This window comes from Stigmatopora argus, chromosome 22, assembly GCF_051989625.1.
Source record: "Stigmatopora argus isolate UIUO_Sarg chromosome 22, RoL_Sarg_1.0, whole genome shotgun sequence".
NCBI classification, from domain to species: domain Eukaryota; kingdom Metazoa; phylum Chordata; class Actinopteri; order Syngnathiformes; family Syngnathidae; genus Stigmatopora; species Stigmatopora argus.
Genome location: NC_135408.1, coordinates 10,606,614 through 10,630,098, shown reverse-complemented (window position 1 = coordinate 10,630,098; position 23,485 = coordinate 10,606,614). Strand labels below are relative to the sequence as shown.

The 23,485-nt window shown below is 33.4% G+C and overlaps 2 protein-coding genes across 4 annotated transcripts in view; one reads left to right on the top strand and one right to left on the bottom strand.

The window, feature by feature from the left end:
- Positions 1-9,074, top strand: part of pou2f3 (POU class 2 homeobox 3) — a 16,845-nt gene extending 7,771 nt beyond the window's left edge. For both annotated transcript variants that reach the window (XM_077592793.1, XM_077592794.1), the window contains exons 9-14: positions 7,758-7,891; positions 7,966-8,130; positions 8,239-8,284; positions 8,402-8,519; positions 8,592-8,670; positions 8,889-9,074. In XM_077592793.1, coding sequence (XP_077448919.1) covers positions 7,758-7,891; positions 7,966-8,130; positions 8,239-8,284; positions 8,402-8,519; positions 8,592-8,634 — 506 coding nt within the window. In that variant the 3' untranslated portion in view covers positions 8,635-8,670; positions 8,889-9,074. The remainder of the gene's footprint in view (positions 1-7,757; positions 7,892-7,965; positions 8,131-8,238; positions 8,285-8,401; positions 8,520-8,591; positions 8,671-8,888) is intronic.
- slc37a2 (solute carrier family 37 member 2) lies at positions 8,763-23,485 on the bottom strand. Of its 2 annotated transcripts, none has more exons than XM_077592788.1 (18): positions 22,680-23,485; positions 21,047-21,128; positions 20,888-20,978; positions 20,073-20,151; positions 19,867-20,002; positions 19,372-19,448; positions 12,027-12,193; positions 11,918-11,955; positions 11,698-11,847; positions 11,513-11,603; positions 11,367-11,429; positions 11,183-11,268; positions 10,710-10,758; positions 10,557-10,630; positions 10,405-10,483; positions 10,244-10,341; positions 10,105-10,169; positions 8,763-8,972 (listed from the first exon to the last, which is right to left on the bottom strand). In XM_077592788.1, exons 1-18 carry the CDS (start codon positions 22,736-22,738, stop codon positions 8,957-8,959), a joined length of 1,500 nt encoding a protein of 499 aa, XP_077448914.1. In that variant the 5' UTR covers positions 22,739-23,485; the 3' UTR covers positions 8,763-8,956. The 2 variants fall into 2 exon arrangements, with proteins under 2 accessions (XP_077448914.1, XP_077448915.1); XM_077592789.1 differs by having other exon boundaries at positions 11,698-11,808.

The window sequence follows — 23,485 nt, the reverse complement described above, 5'->3', positions numbered from 1 at the left end:
GGCTTTTTTTCTTAAAAAACGACATAGTATAGTAAGGCTTTTATTCTTAAAAAACGACATAGTATAGTAAGGCTTTTTCTCTTAAAAAACGACATAGTATAGTAAGGCTTTTTTTCTTAAAAAACGACATAGTATAGTAAGGCTTTTTTTCTTAAAAAACGACATAGTATAGTAAGGCTTTTTTTCTTAAAAAACGACATAGTATAGTAAGGCTTTTTTTCTTAAAAAACGACATAGTATAGTAAGGCTTTTTTCTTAAGAAAACGACATAGTATAGTAAGGCTTTTTTTCTTAAAAAACGACATAGTATAGTAAGGCTTTTTTTCTTAAAAAACGACATAGTATAGTAAGGCTTTTTTTCTTAAAAAACGACATAGTATAGTAAGGCTTTTTTTCTTAAAAAACGACATAGTATAGTAAGGCTTTTTTCGTAAAAAATGACATAGTATAGTAAGGCTTTTTTTCTTAAAAAACGACATAGTATAGTAAGGCTTTTGTCTTTAAAACGACATAGTATAGTAAGGCTTTTTTCGTAAAAAAACGACATAGTATAGTAAGGCTTTTATTCTTAAAAAACGCCAATGTATAGTAAGGCTTTTTTTCTTAAAAAACGACATAGTATAGTAAGGCTTTTTCTCTTAAAAAACGACATAGTATAGTAAGGCTTTTTTTCTTAAAAAACGACATAGTATAGTAAGGCTTTTTTTCTTAAAAAACGACATAGTATAGTAAGGCCTTTTTCTTAGGAAAATGACATAGTATAGTAAGGCTTTTTTTCTTAAAAAACGACATAGTATAGTAAGGCTTTTTTTCTTAAAAAACGACATAGTATAGTAAGGCTTTTTTCTTAAGAAAACGACATAGTATAGTAAGGCTTTTTTTCTTAAAAAACGACATAGTATAGTAAGGCTTTTTTTCTTAAAAAACGACATAGTATAATAAGGCTTTTTTTCTTAAAAAACGACATGGTATAGTAAGGCTTTTTTTCTTAAAAAACGACATAGTATAGTAAGGCCTTTTTCTTAGGAAAATGACATAGTATAGTAAGGCTTTTTTTCTTAAAAAACGACATAGTATAGTAAGGCTTTTTTTCTTAAAAAACGACATAGTATAGTAAGGCTTTTTTCTTAAGAAAACGACATAGTATAGTAAGGCTTTTTTTCTTAAGAAAACGACATAGTATAGTAAGGCTTTTTTTCTTAAAAAACGACATAGTATAGTAAGGCTTTTTTTCTTAAAAAACGACATAGTATAGTAAGGCTTTTATTCTTAAAAAACGACATAGTATAGTAAGGCTTTTTTTCTTAAAAAACGACATAGTATAGTAAGGCTTTTTTTCTTAAAAAACGACATAGTATAGTAAGGCTTTTTTTCTTAAAAAACGACATAGTATAGTAAGGCTTTTTTCTTAAGAAAACGACATAGTATAGTAAGGCTTTTTTTCTTAAAAAACGACATAGTATAGTAAGGCTTTTTTTCTTAAAAAAACGACATAGTATAGTAAGGCTTTTTTTCTTAAAAAACGACATAGTATAGTAAGGCTTTTTTTCTTAAAAAACGACATAGTATAGTAAGGCTTTTTTTCTTAAAAAACGACATTGTATAGTAAGGCTTTTTTTCTTAAAAAACGACATAGTATAGTAAGGCTTTTTTTCTTAAAAAACGACATAGTATAGTAAGGCTTTTTTTCTTAAACGACATAGTATAGTAAGGCTTTTATTCTTAAAAAACGACATAGTATAGTAAGGCTTTTTTTCTTAAAAAACGACATAGTATAGTAAGGCTTTTTTCTTAAGAAAACGACATAGTATAGTAAGGCTTTTTTCTTAAGAAAACGACATAGTATAGTAAGGCTTTTTTTCTTAAAAAACGACATAGTATAGTAAGGCTTTTTTTCTTAAAAAAACGACATAGTATAGTAAGGCTTTTTTCTTAAGAAAACGACATAGTATAGTAAGGCTTTTTTTCTTAAAAAACGAAATAGTATAGTAAGGCTTTTTTTCTTAAAAAAACGACATAGTATAGTAAGGCTTTTTTTCTTAAAAAACGACAGTATAGTAAGGCTTTTATTCTTAAAAAACGACATAGTATAGTAAGGCTTTTATTCTTAAAAAACGACATAGTATAGTAAGGCTTTTTTCATAAAAAATGACATAGTATAGTAAGGCTTTTTTTCTTAAAAAACGACATAGTATAGTAAGGCTTTTTTTCTTAAAAAACGACATAGTATAGTAAGGCTTTTTTCTTAAGAAAACGACATAGTATGGTAAGGCTTTTTTTCTTAAAAAACGACATAGTATAGTAAGGCTTTTTTTCTTAAAAAACGACATAGTATAGTAAGGCTTTTTTTCTTAAAAAACGACATAGTATAGTAAGGCTTTTTTCTTAAGAAAACGACATAGTATAGTAAGGCTTTTTTTCTTAAAAAACGACATAGTATAGTAAGGCTTTTTTTCTTAAAAAACGACATAGTATAGTAAGGCTTTTTTTCTTAAAAAACGACATAGTATAGTAAGGCTTTTTTTCTTAAAAATTCATCGTATAGTAAGGCTTTTTTCGTAAAAAATGACATAGTATAGTAAGGCTTTTTTTCTTAAAAAACGACATAGTATAGTAAGGCTTTTTTCGTAAAAAAACGACATAGTATAGTAAGGCTTTTTTTCTTAAAAAACGACATAGTATAATAAGGCTTTTTTTCTTAAAAAACGACATGGTATAGTAAGGCTTTTTTTCTTAAAAAACGACATAGTATAGTAAGGCCTTTTTCTTAGGAAAATGACATAGTATAGTAAGGCTTTTTTTCTTAAAAATGACATAGTATAGTAAGGCTTTTTTCTTTAAAAATTACATAGTATAGTAAGGCTTTTATTCTTAAAAAACGACATAGTATAGTAAGGCTTTTTTTCTTAAAAAACGACATAGTATAGTAAGGCTTTTTTCTTAAGAAAACGACATAGTATAGTAAGGCTTTTTTTCTTAAAAAACGACATAGTATAGTAAGGCTTTTTTTCTTAAAAAACGACATAGTATAGTAAGGCTTTTTTTCTTAAAAAACGACATAGTATAGTAAGGCTTTTATTCTTAAAAAACGACATAGTATAGTAAGGCTTTTTTTCTTAAAAAACGACATAGTATAGTAAGGCTTTTTTTCTTAAAAAACGACATAGTATAGTAAGGCTTTTTTTCTTAAAAAACGACATAGTATAGTAAGGCTTTTTTTCTTAAAAAACGACATAGTATAGTAAGGCTTTTTTTCTTAAGAAAACGACATAGTATAGTAAGGCTTTTTTCTTAAGAAAACGACATAGTATAGTAAGGCTTTTTTTCTTAAAAAACGACATAGTATAGTAAGGCTTTTTTTCTTAAAAAACGACATAGTATAGTAAGGCTTTTTTTCTTAAAAAACGACATAGTATAGTAAGGCTTTTTTTCTTAAAAAACGACATAGTATAGTAAGGCTTTTTTTCTTAAAAAACGACATAGTATAGTAAGGCTTTTTTCTTAAGAAAACGACATAGTATAGTAAGGCTTTTTTTCTTAAAAAACGACATAGTATAGTAAGGCTTTTTTTCTTAAAAAAACGACATAGTATAGTAAGGCTTTTTTTCTTAAAAAACGACATAGTATAGTAAGGCTTTTATTCTTAAAAAACGACATAGTATAGTAAGGCTTTTTTCGTAAAAAATGACATAGTATAGTAAGGCTTTTTTTCTTAAAAAACGACATAGTATAGTAAGGCTTTTTTTCTTAAAAAACGACATAGTATAGTAAGGCTTTTTTCTTAAGAAAACGACATAGTATGGTAAGGCTTTTTTTCTTAAAAAACGACATAGTATAGTAAGGCTTTTTTTCTTAAAAAACGACATAGTATAGTAAGGCTTTTTTTCTTAAAAAACGACATAGTATAGTAAGGCTTTTTTCTTAAGAAAACGACATAGTATAGTAAGGCTTTTTTTCTTAAAAAACGACATAGTATAGTAAGGCTTTTTTTCTTAAAAAACGACATAGTATAGTAAGGCTTTTTTTCTTAAAAAACGACATAGTATAGTAAGGCTTTTTTTCTTAAAAAACGACATAGTATAGTAAGGCTTTTATTCTTAAAAAACGACATAGTATAGTAAGGCTTTTTTTCTTAAAAAACGACATAGTATAGTAAGGCGTTTATTCTTAAAAAAGGACATAGTATAGTAATGCTTTTTTCTTTAAAAACGACATAGTATAGTAAGGCTTTTTTTCTTAAAAAACGACATAGTATAGTAAGGCTTATTTCGTAAAAAAACGACATAGTATAGTAAGGCCTTTTTCTTAGGAAAATGACATAGTATAGTAAGGCTTTTTTTCTTAAAAAACGACATAGTATAGTAAGGCTTTTTTTCTTAAAAAAATTGACATAGTATAGTAAGGCTTTTTTCTTAAAAAACGACATAGTATAGTAAGGCTTTTTTTCTTAAAAAACGACATAGTATAGTAAGGCTTTTTTTCTTAAAAAACGACATAGTATAGTAAGGCTTTTTTTCTTAAAAAACGACATAGTGTAGTAAGGCTTTTTTTCTTAAAAAACGACATAGTATAGTAAGGCTTTTATTCTTAAAAAACGACATAGTATAGTAAGGCTTTTTTCGTAAAAAATGACATAGTATAGTAAGGCTTTTTTTCTTAAAAAACGACATAGTATAGTAAGGCTTTTTTTCTTAAAAAACGACATAGTATAGTAAGGCTTTTTTCTTAAGAAAACGACATAGTATGGTAAGGCTTTTTTTCTTAAAAAACGACATAGTATAGTAAGGCTTTTTTTCTTAAAAAATGACATAGTATAGTAAGGCTTTTTTTCTTAAAAAACGACATAGTATAGTAAGGCTTTTTTCTTAAGAAAACGACATAGTATAGTGAGGCTTTTTTTCTTAAAAAACGACATAGTATAGTAAGGCTTTTTTTCTTAAAAACGACATAGTATAGTAAGGCTTTTTTTCTTAAAAAACGACATAGTATAGTAAGGCTTTTTTTCTTAAAAAACGACATAGTATAGTAAGGCGTTTATTCTTAAAAAAGGACATAGTATAGTAAGGCTTTTTTCTTTAAAAACGACATAGTATAGTAAGGCTTTTTTTCTTAAAAAACGACATAGTATAGTAAGGCTTATTTCGTAAAAAAACGACATAGTATAGTAAGGCCTTTTTCTTAGGAAAATGACATAGTATAGTAAGGCTTTTTTTCTTAAAAAACGACATAGTATAGTAAGGCTTTTTTTCTTAAAAAAATTGACATAGTATAGTAAGGCTTTTTTTCTTAAAAAACGACATAGTATAGTAAGGCTTTTTTTCTTAAAAAACGACATAGTATAGTAAGGCTTTTTTTCTTAAAAAACGACATAGTATAGTAAGGCTTTTTTTCTTAAAAAACGACATAGTATAGTAAGGCTTATTTCGTAAAAAAACGACATAGTATAGTAAGGCTTTTTTTCTTAAAAAACGACATAGTATAGTAAGGCTTTTTTTCTTAAAAAAATTGACATAGTATAGTAAGGCTTTTTTCTTAAGAAAACGACATAGTATAGTAAGGCTTTTTTTCTTAAAAAACGACATAGTATAGTAAGGCTTTTATTCTTAAAAAACGACATAGTATAGTAAGGCTTTTTTTCTTAAAAAACGACATAGTATAGTAAGGCTTTTTTCTTTAAAACGACATAGTATAGCAAGGCTTTTTTCTTAAAAAAACGACATAGTATAGTAAGGCGTTTATTCTTAAAAAAGGACATAGTATAGTAAGGCCTTTTTTTCTTCAAAACGACATAGTATAGTAAGGCTTTTTTTTCTTAAAAATGACATAGTATAGTAAGGCTTTTATTCTTAAAAAACGACATAGTATTGTAAGGCTTTTTTTCTTAAAAATAGGACATAGTATAGTAAGGCTTTTTTTCTTAAAAAGCGACATAGTATAGTAGGGCTTTTTCTTAAAAAACGACATAGTATAGTAAGGCCTTTTTCTTAGGAAAATGACATAGTATAGTAAGGCTTTTTTTCTTAAAAATAGGACATAGTATAGTAAGGCGTTTATTCTTAAAAAAGGACATAGTATAGTAAGGCTTTTTTCTTAAGAAAACGACATAGTATAGTAAGGCTTTTTTTCTTAAAAAACGACATAGTATAGTAAGGCTTTTTTTCTTAAACGACATAGTATAGTAAGGCTTTTTTTCTTAAAAAACGACATAGTATAGTAAGGCTTTTATTCTTAAAAAACGACATAGTATAGTAAGGCTTTTTTTCTTAAATAACGACATAGTATAGTAAGGCTTTTTTTCTTAAAAAACGACATAGTATAGTAAGGCTTTTATTCTTAAAAAACGACATAGTATAGTAAGGCTTTTTTCGTAAAAAATGACATAGTATAGTAAGGCTTTTTTTCTTAAAAAACGACATAGTATAGTAAGGCTTTTTTCTTTAAAACGACATAGTATAGTAAGGCTTTTTTCGTAAAAAAAACGACATAGTATAGTAAGGCCTTTTTCTTAGGAAAATGACATAGTATAGTAAGGCTTTTTTTCTTAAAAAACGACATAGTATAGTAAGGCTTTTTTTCTTAAAAATAGGACATAGTATAGAAAGGCTTTTTTTCTTAAAAAGTGACATAGTATAGTAGGGCTTTTTCTTAAAAAACGACATAGTATAGTAAGGCTTTTTTACGTAAAAAAACGACATAGTATAGTAAGGCTTTTATTCTTAAAAAACAACATAGTATAGTAAGGCTTTTTTCTTAAAAACGACATAGTATAGTAAGGCTTTTTTCGTAAAAAAACGACATGGTATAGTAAGGCTTTTATTCTTAAAAAACGACAATGTATAGTAAGGCTTTTTTTCTTTAAAAACGACATAGTATAGTAAGGCCTTTTTTTCTTCAAAACGACATAGTATAGTAAGGCTTTTTTCGTAAAAAAACGACATAGTATAGTAAGGCGTTTATTCTTAAAAAAGGACATAGTATAGTAAGGCCTTTTTTTCTTCAAAACGACATAGTATAGTAAGGCTTTTTTCTTTAAAAAACGACATAGTATAGTAAGGCCTTTTTCTTAGGAAAATGACATAGTATAGTAAGGCTTTTATTCTTAAAAAACGACATAGTATAGTAAGGCTTTTTTTCTTAAAAATAGGACATAGTATAGTAAGGCTTTTTCCTTAAGAAAACGACATAGTATAGTAAGGCTTTTTTTTCTTAAAAAACAACATAGTATAGTAAGGCTTTTATTCTTAAAAAACGACATAGTATAGTAAGGCTTTTTTTCATAAAAATAGGACATAGTATAGTAAGGCTTTTTTTCTTAAAAAGCGACATAGTATAGTAGGGCTTTTTCTTAAAAAACGACATAGTATAGTAAGGCCTTTTTCTTAGGAAAATGACATAGTATAGTAAGGTTTTTTTTCTTAAAAATAGGACATAGTATAGTAAGGCGTTTATTCTTAAAAAAGGACATAGTATAGTAAGGCTTTTTTCTTTAAAAACGACATAGTATAGTAAGGCTTTTTTCTTTAAAAATGACATAGTATAGTAAGGCTTTTATTCCTAAAAAACGACATAGTATAGTAAGGCTTTTTTTCTTAAAAATAGGACATAGTATAGTAAGGCTTTTTTTCTTAAAAAGCGACATAGTATAGTAGGGCTTTTTCTTAAAAAACGACATAGTATAGTAAGGCTTTTTTCTTTAAAAAAAACGACATTGATACATGTATGTACTTTTGGAGTGACACCCTTTTTTGTGCTTGCAGAAAACTCCCCTTCGGACTGCCTGAGCAGCAGCACGTCGCTGCCGCCGCTGATGGAAGGTTACGGCCGCAAGCGCAAAAAGAGGACCAGCATCGAGAGCAACATCAAGCTGACGCTGGAGAAGCGCTTCTTGGATGTGAGTTGCGCCCACTGCTTCTTTTGTTTGCAAAAAAATGTTGGGTTCCTGAATTCGTCTCACGGCTTGGCTAGAATCCCAAACCCAACTCGGAGGAGATCACCATGATCTCCGAGCAACTGGCCATGGAGAAGGAGGTGGTCCGGGTGTGGTTCTGCAACAGACGCCAGAAGGAGAAGAGGATCTATTGCCCGGTGACCAGTCTACCAGTCAAGTCGCAGAGCTTCAACTCTCGAATGGTGAGTCTTTATATTAAATAGAATCTAAAAAATGTACATTTTTTATATTACTTGGTGTTTTTAAAGCTAATAATCATTCATTGCAAACAAATGCTTTTTCCGGTCCAGGCCGCCGCAGTGTCCAGATCGTACAGCCCGCTGGCCTCAGGAACAGGTGAGTGATCCCGTTTCGTCGCCACTGACGGCGGCGGACGTTCGGTGCCTGTGAACGTTTGTCGCCGTTAACTTACGCGCAGCTTTACGTTACTGAGGCGCGTTTACCTCTCAACAGTTTCATCGAATTCGTCTCCCAACTGCATGAGCCGGGACGTCTCTCCCGACGGCATGTCCATCTCCACGCCGCCTTTAACGTCTCAAGTCAACCCACCTATGTCTTACGGACCTCCGGGGTAAGTATTCCGTCCATCCGAGAAAGCGCCACGTGCGCTATTTGACGTCCTAACACCCGTGTATTTTTTTAGGTCGTGGGCACGTGCTTGGAATTCCACGGCGTACCTTCACTAAAAGACGGACGCCAGCCGCAAGACTCAAGTTTGCCTTGTAAGTTGAAGACTTTTGAAATGGTTTTGCTGCCGTTACTTAGACATTTCACTGAGAAAGCTAACTCCAAAAGAGACACGTTAAGTCAAATGAAATGTATGTACACTTTATTGATAAAAGAATATTCAAATAAGCACGTCAGAAGTAGAAATGCCTCAATAGAGACACGTTGATAAGCTCCACTTGGTGATGAAATGCAAAACTTTCGTATGTTGCAGGCAATCAGAATCATGTGATCGACGATGAAGAGTCACACTTCTGCAGTTCTTGGTGGCGTCGTCGTCCCTCAAGTTTCTTTGTATCTGCAAGATAAGACTACCGTGAGCGCTTAACCCTTTCTTTTGTTGTTACCTGACATGTTTCAGCATTGGAGTGTCACTCGTGTAATTGTAACGCGTCTTAATCAGCGGATGATCTGTGAGGGCATGACTTACCTGCCAGGATGGACTACGGCAGGCAAGTCATGCCCTCACGAAACATCCGCTGATTAAGATGCGCCACAATTACACCAGTAACACTCTGAAGGCAGAAGCAATTGGTGTACTTGTGGTGCACCTAAATCAGCGGATGTTCCGTGAGGGCATGACTTACCTGACCAAGTCAATCCTGGCAGGTAAGTCATGCCCTCACAAAACATCCGTTGATTAAGGCGTGTCACAAGTACACCAATTGCTTCTGCCTTCAGAGTGTTACTGGTGTAATTGTGGCGCATCTTAATCAGCGGATGTTCCGTGAAGGCATGACTTGCCTGCCGTAGTCAATCCTGGCAGGTAAGTCATGCCCTCACAAAACATCCGTTGATTAAGGCGCGTCACAAGTACACCAATTGACTCTGCCTTCAGAGTGTTACTGGTGTAATTGTGACGAATCTTAATCGGCGGATGTTTTGTGAGGGCATGACTTACCTGCCAGGATTGACTTGGGCAGGTAAGTCATGCCATCACAGCGCTTTCGCTGATTAAGGTCCGTCACAATTAGACCAGATACACTCTGAAGGTAGAAGCACTTGGTGTAGTTGTGGTGGGCCTTAATCAGCGGATAGTCCGTGAGGACATGACTTGCCTGTCAATCCTGGCAGGTAAGTCATGCCCTCACGGAACATCCGCTGATTAAGGCCCACCACAACTACACCAAGTGCTTCTACCTTCAGAGTGTAACTGGTCTAATTGTGACGCACCTTAATCAGCGGATGCTCCTTGAGGGCATGACTTACCTGCCAGGACTGACAGGCAAGGCATGCCCTCACAGAGCATCCGCTGATTAAAGCGTCTCACACTTACACCAGTAACACGCTGACGCTGAAACACGTCAGGTAACAAAATGACCTAAAAGAAAAAACACCAATGTCTTTTGTAAACGAGTCAGTCAAAAAATGTATGACTATTTTTGTTCAATAAAAACAACACTTAAAGACCTACTGTCTGCAATACTCACCCTCTGATTCGGGGAATGCGTCCACACCATCCTTGGGCTTCCTTGAAAACCAGTCGGGACAAGAACTAACAAAAGAAATACAATCAATCAATTAGTGTCTTAGAAAAGGGCTCAACGGGAGATGGCCATTGGCACTTACCAGACACGCTAGCACGTCGGCGGAGATGAGCATGTAGAAGACGTTGTTCCAGCCCGATGGTGAAATCAGCCCGGCTAGGAGCGGGCCCAACGCGGCCCCTGTGGGGAGAACGACCGCACATCAACTTCGTTCCCGATTGTGGCCGTCCTCGTCTTACTTACCCACGGATCCCGTTCCGTCGATGATGGCCGTCACCGTGGACAAAGCTCTGGAGTTGCCTCTCAGACTCTCGTGCGTGCCCTGGAAAGAATGGTTTTTGTTTAGGCGCACTCGTTTGTGTCAAGCCGGGAGAATAAGGATGGGAGAAATTTACCAGATCGGCAGATACGGCGGTGGTGATGAGGGCGTAAGGTCCGTTGACGAGGCCGCCGCAAAGCAAGAGCATGCCTGCAAGTAGAAGCGGGCATTTACGGCAAATGATCGTCCGAGTCGAGCAGATATTTTTTTCCAACGTGGCCTTTCTTACCTATCGTCGTGCCGAGGTTCCGTTGTCCGATGTGGTTGTAGAGGAAGAGCTGTGGAGGCACAAAAAGATGAAATTATTTTTAACACTTTACAATCCAACTGAATTCTAATTTGTATAAAAGAGGAAGAGCTTTTAATTTGAAGGGCGCACACTCGTAGTGCATACTTAGGTATAAACGCGAGTGTAAAACACTAAACAAACGGAAAGTGCATGGGAACGTTCTGCTATCTCATGGGTTACTTCCTGTAGACTTTGGTGATTTTGGGGCAATTCCAATGGCATGCACTGTCACTGTACCGTTAATGACTGTTTTAGTGCCATTAATGGCGCTAGAAGTCCAATCCATTTTTGACTGGAAGGGGAAAATGAACAAAAATGGATTGGACATTTCGCGACGTCAGCGACAACCCATGAGTTAAAAGTCCTTTTAAGAAATGCGTATCAATACGTTTAAGAACGGCGTCAACACTCACCATGGGCGCGGCGGCCAGCAGCATGACGCAACACGTGGTAGCTCTCCCGCCCGTGTAGTCGGACACGACACCCGCCATGATGCCACCTGGCGTAAGGGAAACGCACAAAACGATGATTTACGAGTTTGCCTAAAAGGAGTACATCTGGGATTTTTGAGCCAAAGACTCCTCGACGGCATCTTACCCACAATTCCTCCCACGTCAAAAAGTGTGGACATGTCTCCGGCTTCTTTGGCCTCAAAATGCGCTGAAATAGAAAGGCGCCTTGACGACAGGTGCTCGCGTGGGCGATTGCGGCCAGATGTGGACGGGACGTGGACGGACACTGACCCACGTTGGAGATGTAGAGGGGAAGCCAGTAGAGGAAGGTGTAGCTGACCAGCTTGGCGAAGAGCAGACACAGCGAAAACTCCACCACACCCTGCGGCGATTTCGATTCGTTGGCCAAGTAAATCATGAAATCATTAAACAAATGCTCCTGTCCATGAAAAAAAAGTGGATTAGAAAGCACTCACGGGTATACTGAGCGCTCCGCAGAAGCTGATGGCCTCCGAGCGGCCGTCGGCGGCGGTCATCTCCGGCTCCTCGGCGGGGGCGATGGAACCGTTGGCCACGTGAGACGGACTCTGCAGGAGAGGCTCTGTCTCACCACTTTCCAAGTCATTCTAACACATGACACACGCACACATTGTTGTTTTAATGCAGTCTGGCGTTTGAAAGATGGGGAAAGCTCACGTGATGTTGAGGAGGACTGCAGTCCACGTCTTCGGGTTCTGGACGAGAAAAATAGAGGCATCAGGCGGCGGAACAAAAGCGTCAACAAAAGCGACTTAGGGTTACTCACTTTCGACTAGGAAGAAGAAGCAGAGGACCCCCGTGGAGGCGATGATGATGCCCGGGACGATGAAGGACAGTCCCCACTCGCTCGACACGAAAACGCCGGCGATGAGCGAGCCCAGGATGTTGCCCACGGACGTGTGCGAATTCCACACGCCCATGATAAGGCCGCGCCTGAGCACATGATGTTTCACTGCAATTAATGGCATAGTCATTTTGAACCAGGTCAGACAGTGAACAGGTTTGACAACTCGATTTAATGATCAACAGTATACATTAACCCAGCACTACTGTTTAAAAATGAACATTTAAAGATAATCAAGAAAATATGCTTACTGCTTAAGAAAGTTGACTTAAAATTCACAATCATATAATCGCCCTGCACTACTGTGTAAAAAGGTTCCCTATTTAGAGATAATCAGGAAAATGTGCTTAGTACAGAACACTGAAATTGGCCTCAAATAACCTCATGTCGTTTTTACGGGAAAAAAAAGCCTTACTATACTATGTCGTTTTTTGAAGAAAAAAGCCTTACTATATACTATGTTGTTTTTTAAGAAAAAAAGCCTTACTATACTATGTCGTTTATTTAATTTAAAAAGCCTTAGTATACTAAGTCGTTTTTAAGAAAAAAAGCCTTACTATACTATGTTGTTTTTTTAAGAAAAAAAGCCTTACTATACTATGTCGTTTTTTTACGAAAAAAGCCTTACTATACTATGTCGTCTTTTTACGAAAAAGCCTTACTATACTATGTCGTTTTTTAAGAAAAAAAGCCTTACTATACTATGTCGTTTTTTAAGAAAAAAAGCCTTACTATACTATGTCATTTTTTTTAAAAGCCTTACTATACTATGTTGTTTTTTAAGAAAAAAAGCCTTACTATACTATGTCATTTTTTAAGAAAAAAAGCCTTACTATACTATGTCATTTTTTTAAAGAAAAAAGCCTTACTATACTATGTCGTTTTTTAAGAAAAAAAGCCTGACTATACTATGTCGTTTTTTAAGAAAAAAAGCCTGACTATACTATGTCGTTTTTTAAGAAAAAAAGCCTTACTATACTATGTCCTTTTTTTAAAAGCCTTACTATACTATGTCGTTTTTAAGAAGAAAAAAAGCCTTACTATACTATGTCGTTTTTTAAGAAGAAAAAAACCTTACTATACTATGTCGTTTTTTAAGAAAAAAAGCCTTACTATACTATGTCGTTTTTAAGAAAAAAAGGCCTTACTATACTAAGTCGTTTTTAAAGAATAAAAGCCTTACTATACTATGTCGTTTTTAAAGAAAAAAAGCCTTACCATACATTGTCGTTTTTTAAGAATAAAAGCCTTACTATACTATGTCGTTTATTTATTTAAAAAAGCCTTAGTATACTAAGTCGTTTTTAAGAAAAAAAGCCTTACTATACTATGTCGTTTTTTAGGAAAAAAACCCTTACTATACTATGTCGTTTTTTTACGAAAAAAAACCTTACTATACTATGTCGTTTTTTAAGAAAAAAAGCCTTACTATACTATGTCCTTTTTTAAAAAGCATTACTATACTATGTCGTTTTTTAGGAAAAAAACCCTTACTATACTATGTCGTTTTTTTAAGAAAAAAAACCTTACTATACTATGTCGTTTTTTAAGAAAAAAAGCCTTACTATACTATGTCATTTTTTTAAAAAAGCCTTACTATACTATGTTGATTTTTAAGAAAAAAAGCCTTACTATACTATGTCGTTTTTTAAGAAAAAAAGCCTGACTATACTATGTCGTTTTTTAAGAAAAAAAGCCTTACTATACTATGTCCTTTTTTTAAAAGCCTTACTATACTATGTCGTTTTTTTTAAAAAGCCTTACTATACTATGTAGTTTTTTTTAAAGCCTTACTATACTGTCGTTTTTTAAGAAAAAAAGCCTTACTATACTATGTCGTTTTTTAAGAAAAAAAAACCTTACTATACTATGTCGTTTTTTAAGAAAAAAAGCCTTACTATACTATGTCGTTTTTTAAGAAAAAAAGCCTTACTATACTATGTCATTTTTTTAAAGAAAAAAGCCTTACTATACTATGTCGTTTTTTAAGAAAAAAAGCCTTACTATACTATGTCGTTTTTTAAGAAAAAAACCCTGACTACACTATGTCGTTTTTTAAGAAAAAAAGCCTTACTATACTATGTCCTTTTTTAAAAAGCATTACTATACTATGTCGTTTTTTAGGAAAAAAACCCTTACTATACTATGTCGTTTTTTTAAGAAAAAAAACCTTACTATACTATGTCGTTTTTTAAGAAAAAAAGCCTTACTATACTATGTCATTTTTTTAAAAAAGCCTTACTATACTATGTTGTTTTTTAAGAAAAAAGCCTTACTATACTATGTCGTTTTTTAAGAAAAAAAGCCTGACTATACTATGTCGTTTTTTAAGAAAAAAAGCCTTACTATACTATGTCCTTTTTTTAAAAGCCTTACTATACTATGTCGTTTTTTTTAAAAAGCCTTACTATACTATGTCGTTTTTTAAGAAAAAAAGCCTTACTATACTATGTCGTTTTTTAAGAAAAAAAAGCCTTACTATACTATGTCGTTTTTTAAGAAAAAAAAAACTTACTGTACTATGTCGTTTTTTAAGAAAAAAAGCCTTACTATACTATGTCATTTTTTTTTAAAAAGCCTTACTATACTATGTCGTTTTTTAAGAAAAAAAGCCTTACTATACTATGTCGTTTTTTAAGAAAAAAAGCCTGACTATACTATGTCGTTTTTTAAGAAAAAAAGCCTGACTATACTATGTCGTTTTTTAAGAAAAAAACCCTGACTATACTATGTCGTTTTTTAAGAAAAAAAGCCTTACTATACTATGTCCTTTTTTTAAAAGCCTTACTATACTATGTCGTTTTTTTAAAAGCCTTACTATACTATGTCGTTTTTAAGAAGAAAAAAAGCCTTACTATACTATGTCGTTTTTTAAGAAAAAAAGCCTTACTATACTATGTCCTTTTTTTAAAAGCCTTACTATACTATGTCGTTTTTAAGAAGAAAAAAAGCCTTACTATACTATGTTGTTTTTTTAAGAAAAAAAGCCTTGCTATACTATGTCGTTTTTTAAAGAAAAAAGCCGTACTATACTATGTCGTTTTTTTTACGAAAAAAGCCTTACTATACTATGTTGTTTTTAAGAAGAAAAAAAAGCCTTACTATACTATGTTGTTTTTAAGAAAAAAAGCCCTACTATACTATGTCGTTTTTAAGGGAAAAAAAGCCTTACTATACTATGTCGTTTTTTAAGAAAAAAAGCCTTACTATACTATGTCGTTTTTTAAAAAGAAAAAAACCTTACTATACTATGTCTTTTTTTAAGAAAAAAAGCCTTACTATACTATGTCTTTTTTTTAAAAAGCCTTACTATACTATGTCGTTTTTTAAGAAAAAAAAGCCTTACTATACTATGTTGTTTTTTAAGAAAAAAAGCCTTACTATACTATGTCGTTTTTTAAGAAAAAAAGCCTTACTATACTGTCGTTTTTTAAGAAAAAAAGCCTTACTATACTATGTCGTTTTTTAAGAAAAAAAACCTTACTATACTATGTCGTTTTTTAAGAAAAAAAGCCTTACTATACTATGTCATTTTTTTTAAGCCTTACTATACTATGTCGTTTTTTAAGAAAAAAAGCCTTACTATACTATGTCGTTTTTTAAGAAAAAAAGCCTTACTATAGTATGTCATTTTTTTAAAGAAAAAAGCCTTACTATACTATGTCGTTTTTTAAGAAAAAAAGCCTGACTATACTATGTCGTTTTTTAAGAAAAAAACCCTGACTATACTATGTCGTTTTTTAAGAAAAAAAGCCTTACTATACTATGTCCTTTTTTAAAAAGCCTTACTATACTATGTCGTTTTTTAAGAAAAAAAGCCTTACTATACTATGTCGTTTTTTTTAAAAAGCCTTACTATACTATGTCATTTTTTAAGAAAAAAAGCCTTACTATACTATGTCGTTTTTAAGAAGAAAAAAAGCCTTACTATACTATGTCGTTTTTAAGAAAAAAAGCCTTACTATACTATGTCGTTTTTAAGAAAAAAAGCCTTACTATACTATGTCGTTTTTTAAGAAAAAAAGCCTTACTATACTATGTCCTTTTTTTAAAAGCCTTACTATACTATGTCGTTTTTAAGAAGAAAAAAAGCCTTACTATACTATGTTGTTTTTTTTAAGAAAAAAAGCCTTACTATACTATGTCGTTTTTTAAAGAAAAAAGCCTTACTATACTATGTCGTTTTTTAACGAAAAAAGCCTTACTATACTATGTCGTTTTTTAAAGAAAAAAAGCCTTACTATACTATGTTGTTTTTTAAAGAAAAAAAGCCTTACTATACTATGTCGTTTTTAAGAAGAAAAAAAGCCCTACTATACTATGTCGTTTTTAAGGGAAAAAAAGCCTTACTATACTATGTCGTTTTTTAAGAAAAAAAGCCTTACTATACTGTCGTTTTTTAAAAAGAAAAAAACCTTACTATACTATGTCGTTTTTTAAGAAAAAAAAGCCTTACTATACTATGTCGTTTTTTAAGAAAAAAAGCCTTACTATACTATGTCGCTTTTTAAAGAAAAAAAGCCTTACTATACTATGTCGTTTTTTTTAACGAAAAAAGCCTTACTATACTATGTCGTTTTTTAAGAAAAAAAAGCCTTACTATACTATGTCGTTTTTTAAGAAAAAAAAGCCTTACTATACTATGTCGTTTTTTAAGAAAAAAAAGCCTTACTATACTATGTCGTTTTTTTAAAAAAGCCTTACTATACTATGTCGTTTTTTAAGAAAAAAAGCCTTACTATACTATGTCATTTTTAAGAAGAAAAAAAGCCTTACTATACTATGTCGTTTTTTAAGAAAAAAAGCCTTACTATACTATGTCGTTTTTAAGAAGAAAAAAAGCCTTACTATACTATGTCGTTTTTAAGAAAAAAAGCCTTACTATACTATGTCGTTTTTAAGAAAAAAAGCCTTACTATACTATGTCGTTTTTTAAGAAAAAAAGCCTTACTATACTATGTCCTTTTTTTAAAAGCCTTACTATACTATGTCGTTTTTAAGAAGAAAAAAAGCCTTACTATACTATGTTGTTTTTTTAAGAAAAAAGCCTTACAATACTATGTCGTTTTTTAAAGAAAAAAAGCCTTACTATACTATGTCGTTTTTTAAAGAAAAAAAGCCTTACTATACTATGTCGTTTTTAAGAAGAAAAAAAGCCCTACTATACTATGTCGTTTTTAAGGGAAAAAAAGCCTTACTATACTATGTCGTTTTTTAAGAAAAAAAAGCCTTACTATACTATGTCGTTTTTTAAGAAAAAAAAGCCTTACTATACTATGTCGTTTTTTTTTAAAAGCCTTACTATACTATGTCGTTTTTTAAGAAAAAAAGCCTTACTATACTATGTCGTTTTTAAGAAGAAAAAAAGCCTTACTATACTATGTCGTTTTTAAGAAAAAAAGCCTTACTATACTATGTCGTTTTTAAGAAAAAAAGCCTTACTATACTATGTCGTTTTTTAAGAAAAAAAGCCTTACTATACTATGTCGTTTTTAAGAAAAAAAGCCTTACTATACTATGTCCTTTTTTAAAAGCCTTACTATACTATGTCGTTTTTAAGAAGAAAAAAAGCCTTACTATACTATGTTGTTGTTTTTAAGAAAAAAAGCCTTACTATACTATGTCGTTTTTTAAAGAAAAAAGCCTTACTATACTATGTCGTTTTTTTACGAAAAAAGCCTTACTATACTATGTCGTTTTTTAAAGAAAAAAAGCCTTACTATACTATGTCGTTTTTAAGAAGAAAAAAAAGCCTTACTATACTATGTTGTTTTTTAAGAAAAAAAGCCCTACTATACTATGTCGTTTTTAAGGGGAAAAAAGCCTTACTATACTATGTTGTTTTTTTTAAGAAAAAAAGCCTTACTATACTATGTCCTTTTTTAAAAGCCTTACTATACTATGTCGTTTTTAAGAAGAAAAAAAGCCTTACTATACTATGTTGTTTTTTTAAAGAAAAAAAGCCTTACTATACTATGTAGTTTTTTAAAGAAAAAAGCCTTACTATACTATGTCGTTTTTTAAAGAAAAAAAGCCTTACTATACTATGTCGTTTTTAAGAAAAAAAGCCTTACTATACTATGTTGTTTTTTAAGAAAAAATGCCCTACTATACTATGTCGTTTTTTAAGAAAAAAAGCCTTACTATACTATGTCGTTTTTTTAAAAGAAAAAAACCTTACTATACTATGTCGTTTTTTAAGAAAAAAAAGCCTTACTATACTATGTCGTTTTTTAAGAAAAAAAGCCTTACTATACTATGTCTTTTTTTTAAAAAGCCTTACTATACTATGTCGTTTTTTAAGAAAAAAAGCCTTACTATACTATGTCGCTTTTTAAAGAAAAAAAGCCTTACTATACTATGTCGCTTTTTAAAGAAAAAAAGCCTTACTATACTATGTCGTTTTTTTAACGAAAAAAGCCTTACTATACTGTCGTTTTTTAAGAAAAAAAAGCCTTACTATACTATGTCGTTTTTTAAGAAAAAAAAGCCTTACTATACTAAGTCGTTTTTTAAGAAAAGCCTTACTATACTTTGTCGTTTTTTAAGAAAAAAGCCTTACTATACTATGTCATTTTTTAAAGAAAAAAAGCCTCACTATACTATGTCGTTTTTTAAGAAAAAAGCCTTACTATACTATGCCGTTTTTTTATTTAAAAAGCCTTACTATACTATGCCGTTTTTTATTTTAAAAGCCTTACTATACTATGTCGTTTTTTAAGAAAAAAAACCTTACTATACTATGTCGTTTTTTAAGAAAAAAAGCCTTACTATACTATGTCATTTTTTTTTAAGCCTTACTATACTATGCTGTTTTTTGAGAAAAAAAGCCTTACAATACTATGTCGTTTTTTAAGAAAAAAAGCCTTACTATACTATGCCGTTTTTTATTTAAAAAGCCTTACTATACTATGCCGTTTTTTATTTTAAAAGCCTTACTATACTAAGTCGTTTTTTAAGAAAAAAAGCCTTACTATACTATGCCGTTTTTTATTTAAAAAGCCTTACTATACTATGCCGTTTTTTATTTTAAAAGCCTTACTATACTATGTCGTTTTTTAAGAAAAAAGGCTTGACCTCAAATTCCCGATCGTATAATCACCCAGCTCTACTTGTGGGTGAGTGACTAGCAAATTAAGTTTGCGACGTGGCGTGACATGGCGCTCGCTTGACGATGCTTCTGAGAAAAAGCCTTTTTGCACCTTAGCGGGGAATTTGTCGTGACGCGTCGACGCGCGCCGAGGAGACGACGGCAGCTACTACTCACTTCCCCTTTCCGAACCAGTTGCCGACGCAGGCTACTACGGCGGGCCACCCGGTGGTCTGCATCAACCCGTTGAAAACCTGCAGGGGAGGGACGAGTAAGCACAAAAATAGCCACACGGATGTGAAATAAGTGTCGACTTGTGATCTCAGTCATGTGACTCAGTCAGCTGATAAACAGATCTTTGACTTAAGACATCTTAGAAACAATGTCAGCTTTTCATTGCACGGGGAGATATCTCACATATTTGTCCAATACGTCATTTGTTTTTACACCAGAATGTTTGCAAAGGGGTAAATTTGACTTTGGCTTCCTCTTGATCGTAATGGATGACATTTTTAGATTTGCCTGGTTAAACCCATTGGTTACCACTGAAGAATAAATGGAATGTTCCTTTTTTTGATGTGTGTGATATCTAAAATGGCATCAATCGTTTCCCCCGAGCATCAATGTCGAGTTGCAAATTTTCGTACGGCGACAACGGTAACGCCAACGCACCTGGATGACGGCGTAGTATCCCAACGAGTGGATTTTCCAATAGAAGCCCAAGCCGAACAGACAGGTGAAGAGTCCGCTCATCAGCATGCCTACGCTCAGGTAGTAACGTAGCGGCAGGCGCTCTCCGAAGATCCCGCTGTGGACGCGAGTGCGGCGTGGTCAAACTTTCGACCGGGATAAAAGTGGACTTTGAAGCCGATACACACCTGAAAAACATGCCGATCGCGTAGGCCACCAGGAAGGAGTTGTCCAACACGGCAAACAGTGTCTTGTAGTTGTCCTGGTCTGGAACGAGAACATAAACATGCGGTCAGGGTCATCAGATCCAAAAGGCGGTCTCGAACCAGTCTGGTTTAATACCAAATGAATACCTCCGGTTCGAGATAAGATGTCTCTTAGACAACTTTTTGTATTTGTTTGTATTTTAACGAGAAAAAAAATTGAACAGTCGGGGGACATTTTATAGGAATCATTGTCGTTTTGCTGATAAGCGTAATGGGATAAATAATTCTCAGAAAAGGATTAACTGTCTACTTATTGATTATAAGTTTGTTTAAAAAAAATTAAACAGACGGGGGCACATTTTATAGGAATCATTGTCGTTTTGCTGATAAGCGTAATGGGATAAATAATTCTCAGAAAAGGATTAACTGTCTACTTATTGATTATTAAAGGAAAAAAATACAGACAGTAGTTATCAGTGGAGAAAACAGTGGATTCTGAGAAAAGTATTTTTACAAACATTCGTGCCAAAAGGAGAAGCAAATGCACCTGTTCCACGAGGAAATGATTCGAAACGCACGAGTACCCCAAATCTAATCAACCCGCACAATGAATTTCTACACCGAGTCTTTGAATATATCCTAATTTACTTTATATTTCCCAGGGAAATAAAAATTGCTATAGTCCTCAATGAAAGACCACATATTCTATTGTCCTTTTTTAATTGGCCCGTAACAAAGAGGAGTTTAACACACCTCTGCTAAGGATTAAACTTAAAAATATCAGTTTAGGGATTTACCAAAGGGAGCCCAGTCGCACCACGTGACATTGTTGGTGATGTTCAAGTCGCTTGTGCGGACGACGCCGCTGCAGTTTCTGTGGAGTTCACTCTGGGAAATGCGGAAGGACAAAAGGTGGGTCCACCAACATCTGCTGTTTGATAGCTTGTCATAGCTACCTTCACAATGCTGATGGGCTTCCGTGAAAGGTGGTAGGCGGTGTAGAAGAGGAAGGTAAGAAACAGGATGAAGCCACGATACCTGCGGAGACGCCAGGACTTCATTAGATGTTTTTTGCAGAGGTAGCAAAAATACTCATACATAAAATTAGATGGGATTTCTGGCAGGCCCAATTTTTAATGCTCCGCGTGCTCAAAATATGACAAAGCTGCTAGACGGAATGTTTAAATGAGTGTATCGTTCAACCCTTCATTCTGTCTTCAAATCAGGAATACATAATAATAATACAGTGGTACCTCATGATACAACTAATTTTACATCTATTAAACACATTTTATTACTATTAAACCACTCGTTATTTATTACTTTGTCAATATATGGCAAATTAGAAGAAATAAAACATTTTTTTCAAGCCAATATCCTGTTTTGGGTGTTTTTTTCAGAGGGTTGGAACGAATTAATTTGTTTTCAATTCATTTCAAGGGGAAACGTTCGCTCGAGTTACGAAAAGCTCGACATACGATCTCAGTCTCGGAACGGATTACAATCGTATGTCGAGGTACCACTGTAATAATAATAATAATAATAATAGCAACTCAAGCACGTCTAAAACCTAAACAAGAATGGTTATTCCAATCAAGAAAACTGATGAGTTGAGGTAACTTCAAGAAAATAAAGGACTAAAATGCTTATTACAGTCAAATATTTATAACTATGCTGTTGGCCAACGATAGTTTTCTGTCCGCCCAGTTCCAGTCTGTCAACGTCAATTGTTGCCAATAAGTTAAAGGTAACACACAGTGAGAAAGTAATTTAGCCTGACCAAACTCCATTGGGAAATAAACCAATCTAAAACCTGATAATAAATACTGCCTAACTGGATTGGACGCACGTCGCCGTTATGACACCCAATGAGTGAATATATGATATAACATTAGTCGTAGGATTTTTTTTAAGCTCTTCCCAAGTTTCAGCTTTTAAAAAGGGTCATTTGACAAGAAACTGTGGTGGAAGTAAAAAAATGTAGATTTTTAAAGCAACTCCACTTTTAAATAATCTATGGTAACTATGCCGTTATGCCCGCTTTTTACACGTCCAAATATGCAACATTATGCAAGAATGGATGAAATCCTTTTGTGTGAACAAAACTATTGCAGAAAGTGATGATTTAGCAGGATTCTGTCAGGCGCAATGAGGCTGTCATTCAAGGGGGAAGTAACAATATGCTTTGGTGTGAGAAAACCGGTTGTCGACGGATTCTTTAAATTGTACTTATATCTGTAGCCATCTGTGCATATCAATTCGGTAAAGGTCAAATGAGGGAGGTCAAAAAAACAAGCAATTTCACAACAGGGTCTCATCCAGTGGGATTCTCCTGAAAGCAATGTGCAATGGTTTAAAGGCAGTGGCAATGCAGAAGATATGAAAAGTGACTAATTTCTTTGAAAACATGTCTCATTGTGTTTACTGTCAAATATTGATTTTGCACATTGATGTTGTTAGGCAAATCAATCACCGCCTGAAGGTCGAGATAAGCTAATACACATCAACAGTGGCAGAGTGCGACGTTCACTGACACCCCGAAAGCTGTTGGAGAAACAAAAAGGTTACTTTCACATTTCGACAACTCACCAGCTGTCCCGTGAGAAGGATGTGATAAGTCGAATGCCGGGGGCCAAAGACGCCTTCATAGTTGATGAAAATTGTCGTCAGGTCTGCTAAAATAACCACTTAAAATATTCTTCCAGTCATTGCGAACGGCAGAGATGAGACATTGAAGGCACCACTGAGGTCGATTGTCTTATTAGCGTGTTGTTAGGGAGATTAAAGGCATAAAAGATGAATGATCCGGTATGAAAAAAATAAAACGTGCATACTTGTTTATATCTTCTATCAAAAAAACGACATTAAAGGCAATAGTGTAAGAGGGAAACCGATGCTAACTGCTGCCGGAGTACAGGAGCGGCCAAGAGGCTTCCTGGTGGGATTCGATGTCCGTAAACGTCCTAACGTCCTCCATTGTGGCTGATCTTAAATAGGAGTCAGCGCGACCGGCACGATGATGCGATGGATTATCAAAAGGAAAAAAACGCAGACGCGTACAGTAGCGAGTAGTTATTAATAGCGAGACGTGGTTATTCCAACGATTTTCCAGACGGAACGCCACGAGAACACGTGATTGAGGAATGTGACGTCATGACGAAGACAGGAAGTGGAGTTCGACACTGCAACAATAAAACTTGCAATGAACTAAAAACAAACAATGTAAAATGTATTATGGTAACTACATACTACTAATAAATTTACTATAGTGATAAAATTAAAGTATATTTTGAGCGCAGTTTTTAATTTTCGTAAAAACAAAGACTATTGATTGGTGGAAGTTTACATTTGCACTTAAAGACAGAGTCCTGATTTGTTTAGGCAAATATTAAAGA